The 24,312-nt window shown below is 43.9% G+C and overlaps 1 protein-coding gene across 1 annotated transcript; it reads left to right on the top strand.

The window, feature by feature from the left end:
• The first annotated feature begins 2 nt into the window (after window positions 1–2).
• On the top strand, window positions 3–22,333 carry Ccdc47 (coiled-coil domain containing 47). Its single transcript, XM_076543558.1, has 14 exons — window positions 3–171; window positions 393–1,066; window positions 4,001–4,282; window positions 5,727–5,834; window positions 6,672–6,846; window positions 8,713–8,834; window positions 9,054–9,119; window positions 12,492–12,593; window positions 13,667–13,777; window positions 15,343–15,428; window positions 17,325–17,383; window positions 17,613–17,722; window positions 18,236–18,403; window positions 20,658–22,333. Exons 3-14 carry the CDS (start codon window positions 4,019–4,021, stop codon window positions 20,736–20,738), a joined length of 1,452 nt encoding a protein of 483 aa, XP_076399673.1. The 5' UTR covers window positions 3–171; window positions 393–1,066; window positions 4,001–4,018; the 3' UTR covers window positions 20,739–22,333.
• Window positions 22,334–24,312: the final 1,979 nt, after the last annotated feature.

Here is a 24,312-nt window from a genome sequence, read left to right as displayed (position 1 = left end):
GCGCGAGCCGAAGGGTGTGGCTTGGGGCTACGGCTCCCGAAAGGGGCCAATTAGGCCCGCCCCTCAGATGCCGGAACACGTCATAGGCGCGTCACACACTCTGGACAGGCACCTGGGTCTGGGTGAGGACTGGTTATGGCTCATGTTAAGAGAGTAGATCTGGGCCGAGCGGTGGTGGCGCACGCCTTTAATCCCAGCACTCGGGAGGCAGAGCCAGGTGGATCTCTGTGAGTTCGAGGCCAGCCTGGACTACCAAGTGAGTCCCAGGAAAGGCGCAAAGCTACACAGAGAAACCCTGTCTCGAAAAACCAAAAAAAAAAAAAAAAAAAAAAAAAAAAAAAGAGAGTAGATCTGGGCCGGGCGGTGCTGGGATTCAGCCCAGCACTCAGGAGGCAGAGGCAGGAGGATCTCTGTGAGTTCCAGGCCAGCCTGGGCTACAGAGCGAGTCCCAGGACAGCCACAGCTACACAGAGAAACCCTGAGATCTGAGATGAAGAGAGCGGAAGTGACAAGGCACTGCTCAAAAAAATCCAAGATCAAAGGAAGTTGACCGGAAATTTTATTTGCATAAGAATGTTGACCCTCGCTTAGCTCCTGTCCCTTGCAAAAAAAAAAACAAAACCGACTTGGGCTACATTTCCCTTCACGCCTCTGACCGCATGGCCCCATAGAGTATGGCCACCTTTAGCTTCCGGAGCACCGGATCAAGGTGACGTCACCCTGACGGAGCCCTAGGAGAACCCAGAGAGCGCTTCTAGGCCCCGGGGCGGCGAAGGTTACGTCATTTTCCCAGCAGCCCAACCTCGCCCGGCGCTGTCCTTAAGGCCGCGCCCGGCCCCCACTCGGCGCGCAGGCGCAGACCAGCCCTACGCATTCTACGTAACGGACGGCTGAAGCTACGTGAAGTGTAGAGTGCCGTGACTGAGCTACCTGTTCTGGACCGTGTCCCAGTGACATCGCGGTCCGCAAAAATCTTTGCGACCTGAAGGCGGAGGCCACACACAGGCAGGCTGGGTGGAGGTGGTGGCCTCCGAAGTCCCGGGCCGGGGTGCAGCCTCAGGTGCAGGTAGGTAGCGGGCCTTGACATGCTGCTAGTCGGTGTGGCCGAGCCAGGCCGAGCGGTGACTAAGTTGCGTGGCCGCAGAACCAGGGTACTGTTTCTCACCTAACCAACCCTTTATGTCTGGCTGGTGGGGACATGCATCAATCCTCGCAACTTATCTCTCCCGAATTTAAAAAAAAATAATTAAACTTCTGTCCATCCTCTTCTGGTCCATCTTTCTGTTGGACTTGAGGAGGGTTTGGGGTCTTATGGGTGGCTTTGAGCAAATTCCAAATCAGCAGAACAAAATCTGAGAAAATTTCTGGTGTGCAGCAGAAGAATGGAGCGTAGACACTGGGCTTCTCCGTGGTGGTGGAGGTAGGACCAGACACGAGAGAGAGGTTTGGCAGAAGCAGCCACTTCTAGAGTCGACCTTAGCTGAAGGCTTCTAACATTCAACTTGTTTGTAGCCAACACTTTGAAAGGAGACGGGAATGTCTACATCGTTTCTAGAAACTTCATCGCTTTGACTAATGCCATAAAGACCCGAAAAGACGAGCAATGATAGCTTCACTCACTCGTTTTTTTTAAGTCTGGAGTCAAGTGATTGAGAGATTACTGAGTGAGCTTGCCCAAGATAATCAGACAGGCATGTTAATGCATGTGCATGGCCTGGATTCTTGTGTTTTCTGCTTCAGAAGTCCTAGAGTCTGGGTGACCTGGCAGAGAGTTGTGCATTTGAGAAATAGGTCGACAGGTGCAGCTGAGTCTTATTAGAAGGGAAGCCCGTGCACAAATGCCTTGGATAATTTTAGCTTAAATAACCCTGAGGGAGCCTGGTTGTATGAATTGCACTAGAAATACTTTGGTGAAGCTGGGCGCTGGTTGTGCCCGCCTTTAATCCCAGCGCTTATCCCAGGGAGGCAGAGGCAGGTGGATCTCTGGGTTCTGGGCTAGCCTGATCTACAAAGTGAGTTCTGGGACAGCCAGGATTAAACAGAGAAACCCTGTCTTGAAAAACAAACAAAAAAAGAAGAAAGAAAGAGAGAGAGAGAGAGAGAGAGAGAGAGAGAGAGAGAGAGAGAGAGAGAGAGAGAGAGAAACAAAAAGAAATACTTCTGTGTTGTGAACATTCCGGGTATAGATTCAGCTTGAAATGACCGGACCTTTTGGGAGTCTGTTAATCAGGCTGACGATGGTAAGTAGTTACTTCTACTTGAAAAGGGGAACACTAAAGCAGAAGCTTTGTGTTTTGAGACAGTGTCTCACTCTTGCAGGCTGGCTCAAAACTCACTATGTAGGGCAGGGCAGGCCGGTGGAACTCTGGGTAGTCTAGTGCTGGAGTTAGAGGATTGAGCCACTACACCCTGCTGCTTGCTCTTCCTTTCTTTCTTTCTTTCTTTCTTTCTTTCTTTCTTCCTTCCTTCCTTCCTTCCTTCCTTCCTTCCTTCCTTCCTTCCTTCCTTCCTTCCTTCCTTCCTTCCTTCCTTCCTTCTCTCTCTCTCTCTTTAAATATAGGCTCTAACTATGTAGTCCTGGCTGGCCTTGAACTCGGGCATCTGCCTGCCTCTGACTCCTGAGTACTGGGATTAAAGGCGTGCACCCCGTCCTACCAGCCCTCTGGAGTTTTTGAGACAGGGTCTCATGAAGCCTGGACAGACCAGGAACACTATGTAGAGGAGGATGCCCTTGAACTTTGATCCCCCTGCCTCAGACTCCCAAGTGCTCAGATTATAGGAGTGTGCCACCACACCCAATTTTATATGGTGCTAGTGTCATCCCAGGTACTCTACCAACCGAGTTACATAGCCAGCCTCCCTTTAACATTTTAAAATTGCATTCATTCATTCATTGGGGTGAGAAAAGCAGGGAAGTACACCACTGTAAGAACCTAGAGGTCAGAAGACAACTTATGAGACTTGGTTTTGTCCTTCTGCCATGTGGGGCCCAAGGGTAAAACTCAGGTCCTTAGGCTTGTTGGCAAGCCTTTACCCACCAAGCTGTCCCATCAGCCCGGCCCTTTTGTAACAAGAAAACATGGTTTGGGTGTTACACCCATAGTTTAATCATCGGTACTAATACGCTCACACATATCCATCAGTGCGCTGTCAGTAATACTCTCACATATCCATCTTTTAGACTGAACGGCTATGCTTAAAAATAGATTTTGTTGTCGGGGCGGTGGTGGCGCCCGCCTTTAATCCCAGCACTCGGGAGGCAGAGCCAGGCAGATCTCTATGAGTTCGAGGCCAGCCTGGTCTAAAGAGCGAGATCCAGGACAGGCACCAAAGCTACACAGAGAAACCCTGTCACGGAAAACCAAAAAAAAAAAAAAAAAAAAAAAAAAAAAAAAAAAAGAATTGAGAAAGAGAAACTCAGGCATTTGTGAGGTTGGGTTTTTTTTTTTTTTTTTTTTTTTTTTTTTTCTCTCGAGACAGGGTTTCTCTGTGTAGCTTTGGTGCCTTTCCTGGAGCTCACTTGGTAGCCCAGGCTGGCCTCGAACTCACAGAGATCTGCCTGGCTCTGCCTCCCGAGTGCTGGTATTAAAGGCGTGCGCCACCAATGCCCGGCCTTGTTGTTCTTTAAGACAGGGTTTCTCTATAACAGTTTGGGCTGTTCTGGAACTTGTTCTGTAGACCAGGCTGGCCTTGAACTCAGAGATCCCCCTGCCTCTGCCTGCTGAGTGCTGGGATTAAAGGCATGTACCACCACTGCCACTTCCCGGTGATTGTTTTGTTTTTTAATTAAGGGTCAGCCTGTAGGTTGGTCTGGCCTCGAGCTCAGTAAGTAACCAAGGCTGGCCGTGGACTTCTGATCCTCTTTCTACCCCCAAGTACTGGGATTACAAGTAGTACCAGCACACCTAGCTGGTTTGTAGATTACGAACAATTTACAAAATATGTTAATCGTGTATGCGGAATGGTAGTTCACTTAGCACACACTCTCTGTCTCTCACAGTGTACTTTTTAAGACGCAATGAAAGCCTTCTACACTTTCTGTGTGGTCCTTTTGGTGTTGGGGCGTGTCTCTGAAGCCAAGTTTGATGATTTCGAGGATGAGGAAGACATAGTAGAGTATGATGATAATGACTTCGCTGAGTTTGAGGATGTCATGGAAGATTCTGTTACGGAATCTCCTCAGCGAGTGATAAGCACTGAAGATGATGAAGATGAGACCACTGTGGAGTTGGAAGGGCAGGATGAAAACCAAGAAGGAGATTTTGAAGATGCGGATACCCAGGTAGGGTTTTTGTTTAAGACTGATTTATTTGTTTGTTTATTTATTTGGTTTTTTGAGAAGAGGTTTCTCTGTGTAGTCCTGGCTGTCCTGGAACTCACTCTGTAGACCAGGCTGGCCTTGAACTCACAGAGATCTGTCTGCCTCACCAGGTGGATTTATTTTTATTGTATGTGTCTCAGTGTTTTGCCTGCACATAAGTGTACTGTGTGCACACCTGGTTCCCCGAAGGCTGAAGCAGAGAAGTGGATCCTTTGGACCTAAGCAGCCATGTGGGTTCTGGGAACCAAATCCAGGTCCTCTGCAAGGACAGCCAGTGCTCTTCATTTATGAGATGTTTCTCTAGTTCCACCAAACAGGGTGCTTATTGATTTACTGGAAAATCCAGAGGATGGAAAAATTTATTAGTGTGTTATCTGGAATCTTTATTTTTGTTCAGGTAGAGCTCTTCTAGTTTATTCTCTCTCTCTCTCTCTCTCTCTCTCTCTCTCTTTTTTTTTTTTTTTTTTAAAGATAAGGTCCCTCTCTGTACCCCTGGCTGTCTTGGACCTGGCTTTGTAGACCAGGCTGGCCTCAAACTCACAGAGACCTGTTTTGTCTCTGACACCCTAGTGCTGGGATTAAAGGCGTGTGCCATCACTACCCAGCTAAGCTCTTCTAAAGATTTTGTGGTGTGTTCCTACCTTGATGAAGCATTGTTTTCTGTAGTTACTGTAGTAGATATGATCTGAACTGAGGATACATAATATATGAATGAGAATTTAGAACTTTGGGTTTAAAAGTAAGTGACATCATTCTTTTGGTGTTTTGGGTTTTTTCCTCCTCATTTTTGAAGTTTATAACAAATTATTTATTCATGCTGTATAGTATCTCATTTTGTTTATTTTTGAGAAAAGATCTCACTTGTGTTTTGTTTTTCTTTTTACCATATTTTACTATGTGTGTACATTGAAGAATTGAATTAACACAAAGGCTAATTAACATACTCATCATCCACATTGTTCTTTATGTGTAGTAAGAAGCAGTGAGAAAACAGGAACAAGGTTTATTCTATTAGAACAATCTTTTTCTTTTTTTTTTTTTTTAAGCAGAGTTTTACTATATAGTCCTGACTGTCCTTGAACTTGCTATGTAGACCAGGATGGCCTCAAAATCACAGAAATCCACCTGCTTCCCAAGTGCTGGGATTAAATGCACTTGCCACCACACCCAGCTCTCTTACCAAATTTCAAATATGAAATGTGTTACTAAATATTACCATACATGTTAGTTTTCTGGAACTTACTTAATCTTATGCCTCAAAGTTTGATATTTTGCCAAAAGCATTTTATATCTCTGTGTTCTGTACTTGTTGCCTACTAGTCATGTTTTCCTTCACAGATTCACCCCCAAAGTGAGACACAACTGCCGGTGCCGTTTGTGACATGACTGTGCTTTGTTTTTATAGGAGGGAGATACTGAAAGTGAGCCATATGATGATGAAGAATTTGAGGGTTATGAAGACAAACCAGATACCTCTTCTAGCAAAAACAAAGACCCAATAACAATTGTTGATGTAAGTATATAAGATTCCAAATTCCAAACTAAGCAATAAATCATTATTCCCATAACTGTAATCCATGACATACGGTGGGTATTGAAATAATGGTGCAATCTAATAAAGAGCTTACCATGAATTCTGAGAAGCATCCATTGCTATGAAGCAATTCCCAAGCTGTAGTCTAGCCCTCCCACTTTTACTTAATTCAAGTAGTATAAGTGGGCGACATTGGACGTGCTCTGGAAAGTGACTGACCTAGAGCCAGGCGGTGGTGACAGCAGCACACTCCTCTGGTCCCAGCACTCTGGAAGCACAGGCAGGCAGATCTCTGAGTTCCGAGTTCTCTGGTGTGCAAGTCAAGTTCCAGGACAGCTAGGGCTACAGAAACCTATCTCAAAGAAACAAAAACAAAAACACGCCAAAACAAAATAAATAAAAAAGCTGACCTAGAAGATCAAAATAGGCATCTTTTTTGAAGTGTAATTTTTTTGTTGTTGTTTAAAAGATTTTATGTGTGGTAGTGTTTTGTCTGCATGTATGTCTAGTGTATCATGTGCATGCCTGCTGCCCTTGGATGAGGCCAGAGGCAGCATCAGGTCCCCTGGACCTGGAATAGAGATGGTTATAAGTTACCATATGGGTGCTGGGAACTGAACCTGTGTCCTCTGCAAGAGCAGCCAGTGCTCCTAACCATTGAGTCTTCTCTCCAGCTGCTAAAGTGTAAATTTATTTCCAGTGACAGTAATATAAATTATCCACTTCTGTCAGTGGGCTTTCTCATTTTTTCATCCATTCTTTAGACTCCATGTTCAGTCTCAGCCAACATTAAATGGGATTTTTTTTTTCCTTAAGGTCCCTGCACACCTCCAGAACAGCTGGGAGAGTTATTATCTAGAGATCCTGATGGTGACTGGTCTGCTTGCCTATATCATGAACTACATCATTGGGAAGAATAAAAACAGCCGACTTGCTCAGGCCTGGTTTAACTCTCATAGAGAGCTTTTGGAGAGCAATTTTACCTTAGTGGGTAAGTTAAGCTGATTATGAGTCCAGCGGTCTATGTGGAAACAGGCTGGTAAGAACAGTTTGTCCCCTCAGCAGAAATACCTAACTGCTGACTACAATGTGTTTGTTTTCTTCAAGAATCCCATTTGGCTGGGTTTTACATATAAATAAATTAAATATATAAGCTCATCATTTTTCATTAGTCAATAGTATAATTGCTAAATAGCTTTGAATACAGTCAAGTGTAAAAAGAAGATGTTAAAATTCTGGTTGAAACAAGAAACTTTGTCATTGTAGGTAGTTTGATAAATAATTTCAGTTGGAGTTTTAGAACAGGGAAATCCCTCACAATTTCTTAAGTTCTGGGTACTTTGATTTTACTTCCACAGATGAGATATGCATGAAGTCTGTAGAGTAGCTGTGTGGTGTGGATTGTGAGGTTAAACTCTCTTCACACTCACTTAGCACTTTATTTCTCCTTTGTAATAAGCTCCCTTCCCTCTGCTATTGTTTATGCACATTTTAGTATGCACTTTACATGCATTGCATTGGCTTTGTTGTTTTAATTGTTTTTTAAATTATTTTGTTATTAATTTATTTATGGGAAGTGGACAGGAAGGCTTGTGACAGGAGAGCAGGGAAAACAGCTGTGAGAATCAGTTCTCTCCTTCCACATGTGGGTCCCCGAGTCAGGTTGTCAGACTTGTCAGGTCGTCCGACTTGGGAGCCAGTGCCTCCCCCTCCTGAGCCATCTTCATTGCCCATTATATAGCTCTGACCAGGCTTGCACTGCCTTGTAGACCAGGCTGGCCTCAAACTCACAGAGATTCTCCTGCCTCTGCCTCCCTAGTGCTGGGATTAAAGCCATGCACTATTAAGTTAGGCCTCACATGTTCTTTTTTTTTTTTTTTTTTTGGTCACACATTGTTTTTTAATTGCGTTTTGTTGTTGCAACAGTGTTAATGGGATATAGTTTTCATTGTTGTAATAAGGAAACTAATGTTAAAGCTTATCTAAGGGGTTAAATTGCAACCATATTATTAGAACTATCTACCTGTTTACCAGTGGATGCTCTCCTCCCTGTTCCATAGTTTTTTAGGATGTTTTTTGATCAGGGAATTGGATGGGGGTGGTGGGGAAGCATTCTTTGGCTCATTGCCCTCCCTCTTCTTCATGCCAGAGTCCATAACTTTTTTTATGGAGACAATAAAGAGTTTTAAAAGTAAAAAGAAGTCCCACCTCTACTAGCCTATGCATCAACCCTCAGCACCCCAGCACATTGGCCTAGCAGATGACAAAGAAAACAGTCTGTATCCTTGACGCCCGCCATCTTGGTGCCTGCTGTGCACTGGTAGCGATGGCAGAGACCATTCTCTCTGCTCTCTGCATAAAGTCACAGAGAAACGTGAATGGATAGCAACGTGGAATGGTGGAATGGTGGAAATCGGTAATTTTGCACAGGAAACTTTGGGAGTTTTGTTTGCTGTAGTCTTCCTGAAGTTGGTGTAAAATTGAAATAAAATAATGATTTTGGTGATTTGGAATGTGTGGAAACTGCCATTGAACTCTCCTCAGTCAGAAGTAATTGGAATTAATGAAGTTCACACAGAAAATCCAGGCCTTATATACAGATCTTGTTGTGAAGATGGTTGGCTGAGAGATGACACTGAATATGTCTTCAAGACTAGATGAATTAATGTGTGAAGAAGCAGATGGTAATTTATACGTAAATCTATTGAGGCGTGAGCCCTTTAGAATAATACTGAAGTAAAAGCCACAGTGCCGTCCTTTAATCCCTCTCAGAGGAGATTCTCTGAGATAGCAAAGCGTTGCTGTCCTAAAGGGATCCGAAGGTCCAGGGAATCAGATTCAGTGCTTTTACTCCTAGGGGATGATGGGACTAACAAAGAAGCCACAAGCACAGGAAAGTTGAATCAGGAGAATGAACACATCTATAACCTGTGGTGTTCTGGTCGAGTGTGCTGTGAAGGCATGCTCATCCAGCTGAGGGTAAGTAGGGAACTGGTCCCATGTGTATCTTTCCTTTATTTTTTTTTTAATGTGACTGCTAATATAAATTTAGTGCTTCATTCCTCCTTGTTTGATTTAAAATAAGGTCTGAGCATTATATTTCTAGTAGTTGTCAAATGAAGCATTTGAGTCCCCTCCAAAGCCCTTCTGTAAGTGTAAGCTGCAAGGTATTGACTCATTTTTCTCATTTTTTTTCAGTTCCTTAAAAGACAAGACTTACTTAATGTCCTGGCCCGGATGATGAGGCCAGTGAGTGATCAAGTGGTATGTATTCCTGCTGCTTTTCTTGGTATAAACTGAGTTATTTTCTTAGCTATTCCATTTCTGTTTGGATTGTATTTAGAACTCCTGGCAGTTTGTGTCCATGGCAGAAAATGGGTGCTTTTCTACCTAAGCAGGTCAGGGTTCACATGTCGGGAGGCCTCCACTTGCTCTTTTCAGGGAAGGAGATAATGTCTGTCACCTCTTGTAACCGCTGGATTATCCTTACTAGAGAGAACAGTTGCCCACATAGTGTGCCCTGGTATCTGGTTCTCCTTATGTATACCTTTGCCTGATTTTTAAAACTTACCTATGTGTGTAAATATGGGTGCCTGCATACCAGGGACATGGGTGGAGGTCAGAGGACGCTTTGGGGAGTCAGTTCTCTCCTTACAGCTTGGGGTCTGGGGATCAAATTCAGGCCTTCAGGCTTGCATTGCGAGCAGCACATTCTAAGCCGTCTCATCTCACCGGCCCTGGGAATACTTGTGTCTTTGACAAAACACTAGGTTTCTTCTCAAAGTTTATTTTGTTTTAGGTCTTTTTTGTTTTGTTTTGTTTTGTTTTTAAAACATCAAATGATTCATTTTGGTTGAAAGAGCTCAAATCACAATCTGGGTTTTTGAGTGTACTCTCTTCCATTTATTAAATTAACATTCACCTGTAAATTGCACCCTCTGTCAAAAATGTTTCCTGTCTCTCTCCCAAAGAGAGATACCACAGACAGGATTGCTGTTTTTGCTTTTTATAAAAATTATTTTCAGCCGGGCGGTGGTGGCGCACGCCTTTAATCCCAGCACTCTTTTGGGAGGCAGAGCCAGGCGGATCTCTGTGAGTTCGAGGCCAGCCTGGGCTACCAAGTGAGCTCCAGGAAAGGCGCAAAGCTACGCAGAGAAACCCTGTCTCGAAAAACCAAAAAAAAAAAAAAAAAAAAAAAAAAAATTATTTTCTTCTGGGTTCTGTAATTTCCTGTGAATCCAGAAGAACAGAAATCCTTTTCTCTCTCTCTCTTTTTTTTTTTATTATAGCTGCCATTTACCATGTCTTTCCCTACATTAGTATCACCCTCTTTTTTAAACAAAAGATTTAAAATTTTTATGTGTGTGTGTGGCTTGCATGTTTGTCTGTGTACCACATGTGTGTCCGAGGAGGTCAGAAAAGGGAGCTGGACCCCGTGGAACTAGTTACAGATGGTTATGAACTTCTATGTGGATACTGAGAACTGAACCTGTGTCCTCTGTAAGAGCAGCAAGTGCTCCTAACTATTGAGCCATCCATCTCTAGCCCCACATTTTCTTTCTTCCACATACTGAGAATTTGGCCCAACCATTAAGAAATACAATTAGTATAACTAGAACCATGTTTTAACAGATCAGACTTCTTAGGTTTATAACACTGCCTGTTCCTATGCAGAATATTAAGAATTATTTACTTGTATAAAGATGTTTTCCAACAATGGCCAGTTCTTGGAGTCTCTAGACACAAGCAGGGATCCAACAATTCAGTCCTGACACTGCTTGAAATTAGCTTTAGGTCCCATAGGTTGAAGGATTCAGGGCCCCCATTATCCCTATTCTGAGGAAATTTCAAATCCCAGGCCACCATGTACACTTTTGGCTGATCACCTATGAATTGAGGGTTCCCATCACCTCCCTCCAGGTTGACTAATTTAGTAGAATGATTCACAGAATTCAAGAAAAACTTTGCTTATATTTACTGACTTATTAAGGACACAACTCAGCAGTAGCCAATTTAAAAAAAAAAAAAATGAGGGGATGCGAAGCATAGTGGCACACGCCTTTAATCCCAGCATTTGTGAGGCAGAGGCAGGTGGATCTCTGTGAGTTCCAGGCCAGCCTGGTCTACAGAGTGAGATCCAGGCCAGCCTGGTCTACAGAGAATTCCAGTATAGCCAGAGCTGCACAGAGAAACCCTGTCAAAAAAGGGAAGGAGGTATGTGGAGCTTCTTTGTCTTCTCCAAACGTGCCACCCTTTTAACAGATTCAAAAGTTTACAAATATGGAAGCTTTCTGAATGTGGTTCAATCAAGGATTTCTGTACTGCAATGCTCCATGCTCCTTCCCACAAGGGCCTTGAGTAGGGCTGAAAGGTCCACCTCTCAGCCTTAGTTTTATCTCGTGTTCAGCCCCATTCCTGAAGCCATGTGGAGACCTTACATTAGCGCCAACTCAGGTTGATTGAAAGGGGTTCCCAATAATGAAACTTACTGAAGGTTTTATCTTGGTGCCAGGAACCTGAGGCAAAACCCAGATATAATTCTTACACTTTTGGTTGTGAGCCTAGCCTTTAACATTGAGCCATCTGTCCACCCCCCAGATATAATTCTTATATCACACTGTCCATTGGGATCCTGTTTATTGCTGACTTTTGTATTGGACTACTCAGTATGAACCTACATTAGTGTTGTGTTTCTTCATAACAAATTGCCACAAAACTGGACAGCTTAAAACAGTACCATTTGGGATTTGAGAAGTGCCTCAGCGGTTGGGAGCACTAGCTACTTTTCTAGAGTGCCCGGGTTTGATTCCTAGCACCAACACCCATCTCATAACCATCTGTAACTCTAGTTCCAGGGGATCCAGTGCCTTCTTCTGGCCTCCATGGGTGCTGCACACACATGGTGCGCAGATATGCATGCAGGCAAACACTCATACACATAGGATAGAAATAAGAAATCTTTTTCTGTTTCTTTTTTGAAACAGTCTCACTCTGTAGACCAGGCTAACCTCAGACTCACAGAGATCTGCTTGCCTCAGCCTCTTGAGTGCTGGGATTAAAGGCATTATGTCCCCATGCCCAGCAAAATTAAAAAAAAAAAATTTTGAGACCTTGTCTCAAAAACAAAAACAAAACTAACAAACAAACCGACACCATTTATTATTTCACAGTATCAATACATGAGTGGTTCAGTGTAGGTTAGCCGGGTGCTCTAGTTAGGTCTGTGAGGCTGGAAACAGTGTGAGCCAGGCTGTGTTTCCTTCTTCACAAGCTCATTCAGATTTTTGTCAGAATTCAGTCTCTTGTATTTATTTATAGGTACCTATTTTCTCGGTATCTGCCTCCTGGGAATTACTCAGGTCCTGGGGGCGTTACTCTCAGCTCTTTATAATCCACCCCTTGATGATCACTTTTGCCCCAAAGATTCTCTTCTTGTGCTAGGGCACAGTTATTTTTCATTTCAGACAATGCTCCTTTCTGTTAATTTGAATCAACTGATTAGGAGTCTTCTGCCATTATATCTGAATCCTGCTCAAGGGGAAAATGTATATCGCAGAAGACTGAACTCTTCAGGGCTATTTAGAAATCTATCCATCATAGAACCTAACGAGTCTTGTTCTTGTTTTCTTTTTACAGCAAATAAAAGTAACTATGAATGATGAGGACATGGATACATTTGTGTTTGCTGTTGGCACTCGCAAAGCTTTGGTGCGACTGCAGAAAGAGATGCAGGATCTGGTACGTCCAGTTGCGGGAATGCAAATGTGTGCAGACACTGCCTCTCTTTCTTTTTTTTTGGAATGAGTCAACCCAACCGCCCAGTATGATGATGAATGTAACTTAGCGGCTGTGCTGTGGGGGGTTTTATTTGGAGCATTGTGTGCCTTCCTACCCGTGTCCTGCAAGGGCAGGGAACAAAAGCAACCGAAAAAATATAATCTGTAACTACCACTAAGGGGAAAGGCTCTGGAAAAGAGCTTGGTGACCTTAGTCCTCCAGGTCTTCTTCATCCTCCTCCTCCTCCTCCTCTTCCTCAGAGGCTGCCAGGGCCTGCTCCTGTGCAGCCTTCAGGCCTGCTCCTCCTCCACCGTGGGGTCACTCATCTCCGTGATCTCAGGGCCGCTGGGGTACTCCTGCTGAATCGGAGCTTGCAGGGATGGGTTGAAATTCTCAGGGCTGTACTTGTGACCCCAGCCAATGTAGAGGTTCTCAAACTTCCTGCCAATGGCATAGGCGTAGGCGTAGGCCCGCGGCCAGAGGTTGGAGCGCCCAATGGCCACCGAGTACTGAGGGCTGAGGCTGCAGGAGATGCGGGTGGTCCAGGGCGACAGGTGCATGACTTCTGCATCTTCCAAGAGAGGAGTCAGAAGAGGGGGACCGACATCCTGCTCCACCTCCTCCATCCCCTCGTCCGCCTTCTCTTCTTCCTCCCCTAACTCCTCCTCCGTCTTCTACATTGGGTTCACCCACATACAGCGGCCCTGAGGCAGGATGTGCTGCGTGTGTGATGTACCCAGTTGGCCATGGAGTCCACGAGCTCCAGCACTGGGATGCCCTCAGAATCGGGTTCTCCTCGAATGAGTCGCGCCCTGCGCAGCCTCATTGCCCTCCTCCTCCTCGCCGAACTGGTAGAAGCCCAGCGGGCTGATGACACTGCCTCTTTATTACAAAGAAGTTCAGCTTTGTAGTACAGCACAGTTCTGTCACTCAGGTGTTAAGTACCACTTCAAAATAGGTAGTACATACCTAACCTTTTGGGAAAAAAAAACTTATAATAAAATACTATGCTTCATGTTTTTATTTTCTTCCAGAGTGAGTTTTGTAGTGATAAACCTAAGTCTGGAGCAAAATATGGACTGCCAGACTCGTTGGCCATTCTGTCAGAAATGGGAGAAGTCACAGAAGGAATGATGGATACAAAGGTAAATACAATAAAAGATTCTGTGCACAGTGCACATCTGTAATGGCAGCTACTCTAGAGGTTGAGGCAGGAGGATCATGAATTTCAGACCAGGCTAGGTAGTACAGCTAGAGACTCTGTCTCCAAAAGAATAAATAAATAAAAATCACATACTAAATTTTATTTTACTTTTTTGAAACAACAGGTAAATAATCTGTGACTACAGATCATTCATGGTAAACATTTTCTGTGAGACTTATATCATCTAACTGATTTTGATCAATTGGGTAAACACAGCCCTTGCTTGTACTAGAAACAGTAGCAAAGCAACACCATTTTAACGAGGCACTGGCCAGCTCTCGTGTTGAGAGGGTTGTCTCCCTGAAGCTGGGTCGGGTCTTCTCTGGTGCCGTACACTAGTCGCAGTTACGTGTTCCTTCCTCACACTGACAGAACCGGAAACAGCCTGGCAGTTAGCACTGTGCAATCATAAGGACTCTAGTGTGTATCTCAGCATCAAATCTGCCTAACGAGCCAAGTGTCCCATAACTCCAGCTTTGAGAGATATGGCACTCACTGGCTTCCCTGGGAGCACTGTGCTCACATGCTCGCTCGCTCGCGCGCGCGTGCGCGCGCACGCGCGCGCGCACACACACACACACACACACACACACACACACACACACTCACTCACAGTAAAATAAAAAGTTCTCAGCCAGGCGGTGGTGGTGCACGCCTTTAATCTCGGCGCTTGGGAGGCAGAGGCAGGTGGATCTTTGTGAGTTCGAGGCCAGCCTGGTCTACAGAGCGAGATCCAGGAAAGGCACAAAACTACACAGAGAAACCCTGTCTCGAAGAAAAAAAAAAAAAAAGTTCTCTGAAAGAACTAAAAGAACTAATGACTTTCAAGGTTTTTGTTCTGTTTTTTTGAGATGGAGTCTCACTATGTAGCCCCTGGGTAGCCTGGAGCTCAAAGAGATCTGCCTGCCTCTGTCCACCGGATGCTAAATTAAAGGTGTGCCACCACTCCAAGCCAATTTTCAAGTGTTTTAGTGTTTTTTGTTGTTATTGTTATTATTGTTGTTTGTTTTGCCTTAATCCTTTGATGGTGTTATTTAGTCATTCATGAGTTTAGTTTGTCTAAGTAAAGGTGAGCACGCAGGGCAAGCACTTGTGATCTGTCACGGGAGAGGCTAAGGCTGGAGGATGGCCGCAGAGAACTGTTCCTTTTTTGTTTTTCTGGTTTTCCAAGACAGATTTTCTGTGTAACAGCCCTGGCTCTCCTGGAACTCACTCTGTAGACCAGGCTGGCCTCAAACTCACAGATCCACCTGCCTCTGCCTCTTGAATGCTGGGATTTAAGGCATGTGCCACCCCTGGCCAAGAACCATTTCTTTAAGCTGAAGGTAAGGGCTGAATTGATGGCTCATTAGGCAATTCTGGTTTTTTGTTTGTTTTCTTTTAAGAAAAAGATATTTTAGTCTGAATAACATTTTATAAAAATAAGAATTAAAAGGTAAATATCTATAAAAGCTTGGAAATGCACCAAACTCTAGTTAATATTCTTTTTTTCTTTCGTTTTTTCAGATGGTTCACTTTCTTACACACTATGCTGACAAGATTGAATCTGTCCATTTTTCAGACCAGTTCTCTGGTCCAAAGATTATGCAAGAGTATGTATGAAATACAAGTATTAAAATTCATCTTCCTTATTGGTTCTATGTTGGAACACCACAAAGTACCTCTATAGTTTCTTTACCAAGTGGGAAAGTAAAATTGGTAATGAATGTCCTCCCACCTAGTGTGGCCTGAGAAGCCACTGGCAGCCTCGTCACCCAGCATGCTTCGTCACTGACCCAGTGACCTTCAGAAGGAAGGGTTGGTGCTAAGAAATTGCAGCTGGTCCACCCTTCACCACATCTAAATTTGTGATGTTTGACTTGAAATACAAATCTATGTATTTTGTATTTTATCACCTTGTCTCACTTCCCTTTTGAATACCTGGGTGTGTTTTTAAATGACTTCAGTACCATGGTTTCTGGTTTACAGCAGTATTGTTCAGGTGTACAGTATTGTTCATGGTTTGGGCTTGAATTTGTCATTGGATTTGCAGTCAGTCTCTGGAAAGCATAACTAAATCTACATCTGATAGAGAATGGGGTCTGACCTGATTATTAGTTGCAGGCTACTCTCACAGGCTATGGGGTTGAGTATAACCAAAAGCTATTCTGGATACAGGTCTTTGATTTCAGCTTTCAGAGGCAGGAACAGAAGGAGCTCTGAGTTCTAGGCCTGCCTGATATATATAGTGAGTTCTCAGTCAGCCAGGAGACTCGGTGTCAACAACAGACATTGTGGGAGCTATGGGGTTCATTTCCCAATACCAGAATAAGAGTAGCAGTAACAGAATGTATTTTGGATTTACTTGTGTGGAGATTACTCAGGTCCTTATGCTTTGAGATGATGTATCATCCTCGCTTTGCTAAACTTAGTAACAACACCAGGGACAAAGTATTACATTGTAGCTTTCTCAAGCCTCTGGTTGCGGGTGGAGCAGAAGTCAGTTGTTTGATAGTCAAAATTTGCAATGAAATGACAGAACAAAATTATAAACTGTGCTCGCTCCAAGTCCATGAGGGATTGTTGGTTGGATAACCCCCACCATACCAAAGTCTCAGGATGCTTGAGTCTCTCCTATATAAAGTGATGTGTTTGCAGCAACATACATAGCCTTTTTCACAGGAAACCATCTGTGGATTCTTGTAATACCTGATACAGTGTAAGTGCTATTAAGTAATTGTTAAACTGTATACCTCAACTTTTAAAGGATAATGACCAAGAAAAAAAGTGAAAGTTGGGGGTTGGAGAGCTGACTTGTGCTTAAGAGTGTATTGTTGCCGGGCAGTGGTGGCGCACGCCTTTAATCCCAGCACTTGGAGGGCAGAGGCAGGTGGATCTCTGTGAGTTTGAGGCTAGCCTGGGCTACAGAGTGAGTTCCAGGAAAGGTGCCAAAGCTACACAGAGAAACCCTGTCTCACCCCCCCCCCCCCCAAAAAAAAAAGAGTGTATTGCTTATGCAGAAGACCAGGGATCAGGGCTTGGCTTCCCGTTCCCTCATGGAGTCTAAAAACCATTCTAACCCCAGTTGCAAGAGATTTGACACCCTTTTCTGGCCTCCATGGGCACTGCATACATACATACACGCAGGCAAACTCATACACAAAATAAATACAAATTTAGGAATTAAAAAATTAAGCAAAAGTATTTAAAATATGGCCTCATATTTAAATATAGGCATATTTCTGGCTCCCTGGATGAAAGGGAATATATCCTGCACTGGAGACACCCCTGGAGGGGTGCAGATGTAGCCCAGAGTGGGTTAGATGACTGTAAAGTGACCCAGGCTCTTTGATCACTGTTGACTTAGAGATGCAGAGTACATACAGTGCTGTTATAGAGATGCAGAGTACATACAGTGCTCTTATTAGCAGGAATCAGATGGGTGGCTTGTGTGCATGGAAAGTGCCTTCGTATGTTTGTTCTCTTACCAAACTTCTCTTTCATGACAGGGAGGGCCAGCCCTTAAAGCTGCCTGACACCAAGAGGACACTACTGTTTACATTTAATGGTGAGTATTCTGGGTCCTGTCTAGCTGTTCTTAGCTTCCTCGAAAATGTTTTTGAGATTGCTTTTCCTTCTGAAATACTAGCTCTAAAAGTACAGCATCGCTAACCTCTTTCCTCCTTGCTGATTTCTGGCTTCCTCTAAGGAGCTAGTTTGTTAGCATTAAGAAAGACTGCCAGCCCAGAGGTGGTAATGCTGCCCTTGACTCAGTGGGAAATGGCTTTGTTTTCCAGTGCCTGGCTCGGGTAACACGTACCCAAAGGACATGGAGGCTTTGCTCCCCCTGATGAACATGGTGATTTACTCTATTGACAAAGCCAAAAAGTTCCGACTTAACCGAGAGGTAAGACAGACCCGAAGCCGTTCTTACCAACCGGCACCGCTTACTGTGCTTTTCCCAGCGGGCAGCGGCGGTCAGTGACTGCAACTGAGTCTTGGCTAGCTGACTTGAAGAGCAAAGGGAAATAGGTTTTGTTTTCGAGACTGGGTTTCTCCGTGTAGCATTGCTCCGTTCCTGGAACTCACTGTGTTAACCAGGCTGGCCTCGAACTCACAGAGATCCGCCTGGCTCTGCCTCCTGAGTGCTGGGATTAAAGGCGTGCGCCGCCACCGCCCCGCGGGAAATAGTTTTTGTTTTTGTTTGGTTTCTCTGTGTAGTTTTGGTGCCTGTCCTGGATTGCACTCTGTAGACCAGGCTGGCCTTGAACTCACAGAGATCTGCCCAATTAAAGGCATGCGCCACCCACCGCCGCCCAGCACAAAGGGGAATGAATAGTTTTACCAAAGAATGCTCAGTGGGGTTTTCTCCTGTGGGATGGAAATGGGTTTCTTATGAAAACTTTGTTTCCTGGGGAAGGGTAAACAGAAAGCAGATAAGAACCGCGCACGCGTGGAAGAGAACTTCCTGAAGCTGACACACGTGCAGAGGCAGGAGGCTGCGCAGTCTCGGCGCGAGGAGAAGAAGAGAGCCGAGAAGGAGCGGATCATGAATGAGGAAGACCCCGAGAAGCAGCGCAGGCTGGAGGTGAGACACCCCTGCTGCCGGGGCTGCTGGGTTTGGCTGTTTTATATTTTTGAGATTATAATATAATTGTATCGTTCTCTCTTTTTTCCTCTCTCCAAAACTTTCTGTATACATAGCCCCTCCCCCAGCTCTCTTCACATTCATGGCCTCTTTTTTGTTGTTGTTGTTGCTGGTGTGTGTGTGTGTGTGTGTGTGTGTGTGTGTCTAAATGTATAAGCACAACCTGTTCAGTCTGTATAATGTTGCTTGTTTGTGTATTTCCATGGCTGACCGTTTGGTATTGGCTAACCGTTTGGTATTGGCTAACTGGTTGGTGTGCTCTTCCCTGTTTCTCCTGCTCTCAGTGTTCTTTAGTTGCCTGAAGTTCTTTGTCTAAGGTTGAGGTTTGTAAGAATTCCCCAAAACTAGTTTGTTTTTAATTACCCAGATGTGGGCTGGAGAGATGGTTCAGAGGTTAAGAATACTGACTGCTCTTCTAGAGGACCCAGGTTCAATTCCCAGCACCCATGTGGCAGTTCACAACTGTCTATAACTCCAGTTCTAGGAGATCTGGCACCCTCACACAGACATACATGCATGCAAAACACCAATGCACATGAAAATAAATAAATCTTAATTATCCAGATGCCTATTTGTACCATACTGTCTACTATGACAATCCTGTGTAGAAATGTACACAGGCTAAAAGTTGAATACTCTTCAGCATTTGGGATGTGCTGTCATCTGATAGCACTTTTTCCTCTTCCAAGCCATACTAAGTTGAGTTTGTGCCCCTGGAATTACCCTCTTTACCCACCACAGTCTCATTTCAGATCAAACAATTAGAAAGAAATCGGGGACTAAACGACACTGGCATATGCACCTTATATTTAAATAAACTTGTCATTGAAAGTTAGGGTTTGATACGGAAGTAGTGAATTCTGAGGTTTGAATGACATTCTTCAGATAAAGGAGGCTCCTGCCAAGAGAATAGGAGTTGCTGCTGTGTGAGTGTGTAGGTGCCAGGAGTCGTTCAGCAATGCTGTCGGGAGAGGTGTTCAGGAAACCTTATTGCTGCTCCTGTGCCGCATGCCTTTTTTTTTTTTTCTTCTCACGCCACGAGGTAAAAAACAAACCCTTGTGGGGGTTTTGGGGTTTTGTTTTTTATTTTTTTCATGTCCTCTTGCTTTCTTGATTTTGTTTGGAGAGACGGACGAACAGAGCAGGGTGGTGGTAAAGAGACACGTAGACATGTGTACAAAGGACAGACTCGGGTGTCACTTGAAAGATGCTGATCGTCTCTGTGTGTGTGATGCGGGGGAGAGGAGTGGACAGGGACGGCATTGCTCTCTGGCCTGGAACTCACTTAGTAGGCTAGGCTGCCTGGCCAGCGCCACTCTTCCTCAGCAAGCGCCTGCCACCACCCCAGACTTGACACAGGCTCTAGGGATGTACTTGGGCCCTCATGCTTCTAAGACAAGCATCCCATCGACTGAGACGTCTCTTTAGCCCTTAATGGCTATGTTCGCCCTAAAAATATCACTGTTTTTAATGCTGTCTTCATAAATAAAAATGACTTTTTGGTGTATACACATGGAAAATCTGCATTAAGAATCATCAATATAAGAAAAAAAATAACAAGAAAAGAAAAGAATCATTAATAGGTATTGTCTTTCATTTTTTTGTGAAGAAGGAAGTTTTCTTTTTATGTGGTTGGAGACTCCAATGGCTTAAAGGGAAGGGGGCCCAGGACTTAACATGTGAGTTGGTAAGCTTCTTAAAAACAGCCAGTTTAAAGCCTGCAGTGGTGGCACACGCCTTTAATCCCAGCACTCGGGAGGCAGACCCAGGTGTATCTGAGTTCGAGGCTAGCCTGGTCTATAAAGCGAGATCCAGAACAGGCACCAAAACTACACAGAGAAACCCTGTCTCTAAAAACCAAAAAAAAAGACAAGGTTATCTTCAAGAGTGTTCTCTGCTGCAAAACTAAGATTTTTTTTTTTAATTTATTATTTATTTTTTATTTTTTTTTTTTTTTGGTTTTTCGAGACAGGGTTTCTCTGTGTAGCTTTGCGCCTCTCCTGGAACTCACTTGGTAGCCCAGGCTGGCCTCGAACTGGAGTTACTGGCAGTTGTGACGTGCTTGGAACAGAACTTGGGTCTTCTGCAAGAGCAGCACGAGCTCTAACCACCAGGCTGCTTCTCCAGCCCCGGGTTTTTCATTGTGTGCTCAGAGCTTAATTTGGATCTTTCTCTCCCCGTCCCTATTTCACAGGAAGCTGCTTTGAGGAGAGAACAAAAGAAGCTGGAGAAGAAGCAAATGAAAATGAAACAAATCAAAGTGAAAGCCATGTAAAGTCACCTCGAGGGCTCCGCCCATCCACCTGTAAGCTCTGCGCCCACCGGAAACGGGAAAAGCACGAGTCCGTTTCCCCCTAAAGTTCACATATTCCTGTGACTGAGAAGTCCTTAGTCCACCCTCCCCTCTTGGTTTAGAGTTCTACAGAGGCTGTAGATACATTGAAAGGGCTCTTTCACTTATTTCCTCCCTCATAATCAAATTAGTTTGATTATTTTATGAAAGAATGGTATATAAAGTACGTGTAGTTTAAAATATTTTTAAATTATAACGTGAATCATCAGTGCTTTGGTGTTTGAAGAACAATCATGAAATTTCTAGATGGGTTGTTGCTTTTTGTTTAAACTGGGCAATTAGAGTAACTGTGGAGACTGACTCTAAACCAAGACCCCCAGAGTTCCTATTGGAATTGCACAATAAACATTGCTTGTTGTTTTCCTGTGTCACATTAAACTTGTGAAAGAAGTGGAATTTAGAACCGGTATGTGGTGATGACTCTCAGAGACCCTGGAACATAGTGCAGTGTATTGGTTGTGTGTGGGCGGTGCTGACGACAGTATTATAGGAGGAAAGCTCCAGGTGTTAGGATACTGTAAGTCCACGGCAGAGTCTAGAGGTAGGTAGTACAGGAGCAGTTTCTCCTGGCCTGGTACTATGAGCTAATGACAGTGTGAGTGCTGAGTTTGAAGTAGTTGGATGTTTATTTTTCCTGAGTAAGAAAGCATGAAAAGCGAGCTGCTTCACCTAGCTCTGATCACCGCTCTGTGAGGTCATAGGGCTTTGCTTGGTTGCTGCAGCCTGTTGGGTCTTCACGGAGAAGCTGTTCTCTGTCTTTCTCATGAGGCCTCCTTTCTTCTCCCTCTGCTTCTATCTTGTCCACAGCTGAGGCTGTTATGTACTTTCTTGAAACAAATAGCCATTGATATGCATAAGTATGCTTTTTAAAAATGAGCTTTCTTAAATGATTGAGAGTTTTGTCTGCCTCTTGAGGCGGGAGCTTTCATGGGGAGAGGCCCCCCCATCTGCATAAGCATTGGCTTGTTGAGATCTCTGCATTTTATAAATGCTTCCTACTGAGAAAGCATTTTTTAAGTCACTCTTTGTACCAGGTAATTTTTGCTGGGATGGGAAAGAGTTGTTTTTGTTTTTTGGGTTTTTTTGGAGGGAGGGGGACTGGGTGATGGGTTTTTGTTGATGCTTTCTGTGTTCTGAGGCAGTAACAGTGAGTTGTGGTGAAAACAAGTGTGTGCTGTTGCCTTGGGAATTATATGGAGTTTTTCATGTGGCTTTGTCTAGGTTAATAGAAATTGTGTGCACTGGGATATGCAGGTGTATGCTTTTTAACAGTTCACAAGTTTTAAGTTATTAAGAATAACACAAAATCGAATCACTTTAAGGCCATATGATTCTAGACTTAACATTGTTTTACAAATCTTTAAAATACATTTTAGAATCAAAATTGATGTGCTTAGTATCTTTTGAGTAATATAAGCTTTCTTAAAGTCCCATACATTCGGACTGTGGCAGCTAATTTTGTAATTTAAGCATTCATATGAACTACCTATGACATATATTAAAAACTGTTGACAAAATCTGAGAGTGCCTCCTTGACTTTTTGGAATTGTCCTACAAGAATATACACACAAATGCCGGGTGGTGGTGGCTCACGCCTTTAATCCCAGCACTCGGAGGCAGAGGCATATGGATCTCTGTGAGTTCGAGGCCAGCCTGGGCTACAGAGTGAGTTCCAGGACAGGCGCAAAGCTACACAGAGAAACCCTGTCTCAAAAAACAAAAACAAACAAACAAAAAGAATATACGTGTACACACACACAAAGTAAAGTTCTCTTATCATTAAAAGTTAGCACTAAAATGATTTTCCATTAAAAGTGTTAATCTTGAATATTCTTTTGTAGTTACCACTTAACACTTTGGAGTATGTTTTATTCTAAAGCCCTGTATGTTGCTTCAGAAAGGGTCTCACTATGTATGTAGCCCAAGTTGGCCACTGTAGATGTAACCAATCGTCTTTTTAAAATAAGAAACACAGAGCCAATGTAAAAGAGAAAGCTGAGAGGTCAGAGCTCAGAGATAAAATATTACCTCCTGCAGTGCTCCTAACTTCCCCGAGAGAGAGCTACTTCCTGTTTGTCTGTGTTTAAATAGTCTTTCTGTTCTGCCTTCTCATTGGTTCTAAACCCAACCACATGACTGCCTCATCACTGCCTGTAAGTACCGCCCTCCAGGTCTTAAAGGCATATGTCTCCAATACTGGCTGTATCCCTGAACACACAGAAATCTACCTAGCTCTTCTAACCACCATGCTCTTGCTATGGCTCTAATAGCTCTGACCCCAGGGCAACTTTATTTATTAACATAAAATTAAAATCACATTTCAGTACAAATAAAATATCACCACAGGCCACAGTCAAACTCCTGATTCTCTTGGAGTTGGCTGGCCTTGAACTCAGAGATCTGCCTGCCTTTGCCTCCCGAGTGCTGGAACTAAATGTGTGTGCCACTGCACTCAGCCCACCTTAGCCGCATATGTTATTAATGAACTCTTATTAGTCAGCTTTCTACCATTGTGACAAAATAGCTGAGATAGTAAACTTCAACTAGGAAAAATTCCTGGACTTTGCCCTCTTGCCCAGGGGAGACAGCTTGTAGTGGGCAAAGCCATTACTTCACAGCGGTCAGGGTGCTGACAGATAGGAGGGCAGGGCTTCTAACAGCTCAAGGACACAGCCTCAATGATCTGGCTTCTGTCTACAGTTTCCATCATCTACCCATAGTGTCTGTCACTGGCTATTGACTCAGTCTTTACCATGGCATTTTGGGTGGACTTTTAAGATTCAAGCCATTATAGTATTTTCCTTGGGTTAAGATATCTTATGCATAAGTGGACCAAGTGAGGAGAATCTTGTTTTACATCACACTGGAAAGAAACCATGCTTTCCAAATCCCTTTGCCTGGAGTTCTGAAATATAAAACAAAGACTTCCTTCTGATACCAATGGGGATTGAGAGCCCAATATGGCCAGCTTTGGCAAGCATTAATGTAAGCCTAGGAACTGTAGCCATGCGGTTGGATTCTCCAGAAGAGCTGCCAGCTAAAGTCATGCTGGGATCAAGAAAAATGGGCTTTGGTGGTTCGTATTACTGGAGTTGTATCCATGCTAGTGGATGTCCACACGCTCCAGAAGAGAATTTGACATTGCTGCTGCCGTCGTTGCTGTTATAGCAGTGGCAGCCATTGCTGCTACTGTTTCTGGGATTACCATTTCATAATTGCTTACTACAGCTAGCACAGTAGAAACCCTGGCAGCAAAAGTAGCTACCACAGTTAGTTAATCTTTCATTCTATTGGGCATGACAAATTTAATTCAGTAGTTATATACAGTTTGATTGGCTTTGAAAATTATAAATTTATAAACTCAAGTTCCATTGGCTTTTGGGATACTATCTTACAAGGACTCCAATTTGCAGTAAGGCTCCTTAAGGAAGGGAATGGCTCAGTTGCCTTTAGCCTACTGGCTATGGGTGGGATAGGACCTCTGTTGGTCTTTTCT

The sequence above is a fragment of the Peromyscus maniculatus genome, chromosome 8 (genome assembly GCF_049852395.1).
Source record: "Peromyscus maniculatus bairdii isolate BWxNUB_F1_BW_parent chromosome 8, HU_Pman_BW_mat_3.1, whole genome shotgun sequence".
In the NCBI taxonomy this organism is placed as follows: Eukaryota; Metazoa; Chordata; class Mammalia; order Rodentia; family Cricetidae; genus Peromyscus; species Peromyscus maniculatus.
This window is presented reverse-complemented; position numbering and strand designations above follow the sequence as displayed.

What these genes read in the sequence shown, in the direction of transcription:
- Ccdc47 (XM_076543558.1), top strand. Translation starts at nt 4,019, where the DNA reads ATGAAAGCCTTCTACACTTTCTGTGTGGTCCTTTTGGTGTTGGGGCGT. An exon ending in GGTCCAAAGATTATGCAAGA is followed by an intron (nt 15,429 to 17,324) that starts GTATGTATGAAA and finishes CTTTCATGACAG; the next exon opens with GGAGGGCCAGCCCTTAAAGC. An exon ending in AGTTCCGACTTAACCGAGAG is followed by an intron (nt 17,723 to 18,235) that starts GTAAGACAGACC and finishes TTCCTGGGGAAG; the next exon opens with GGTAAACAGAAAGCAGATAA.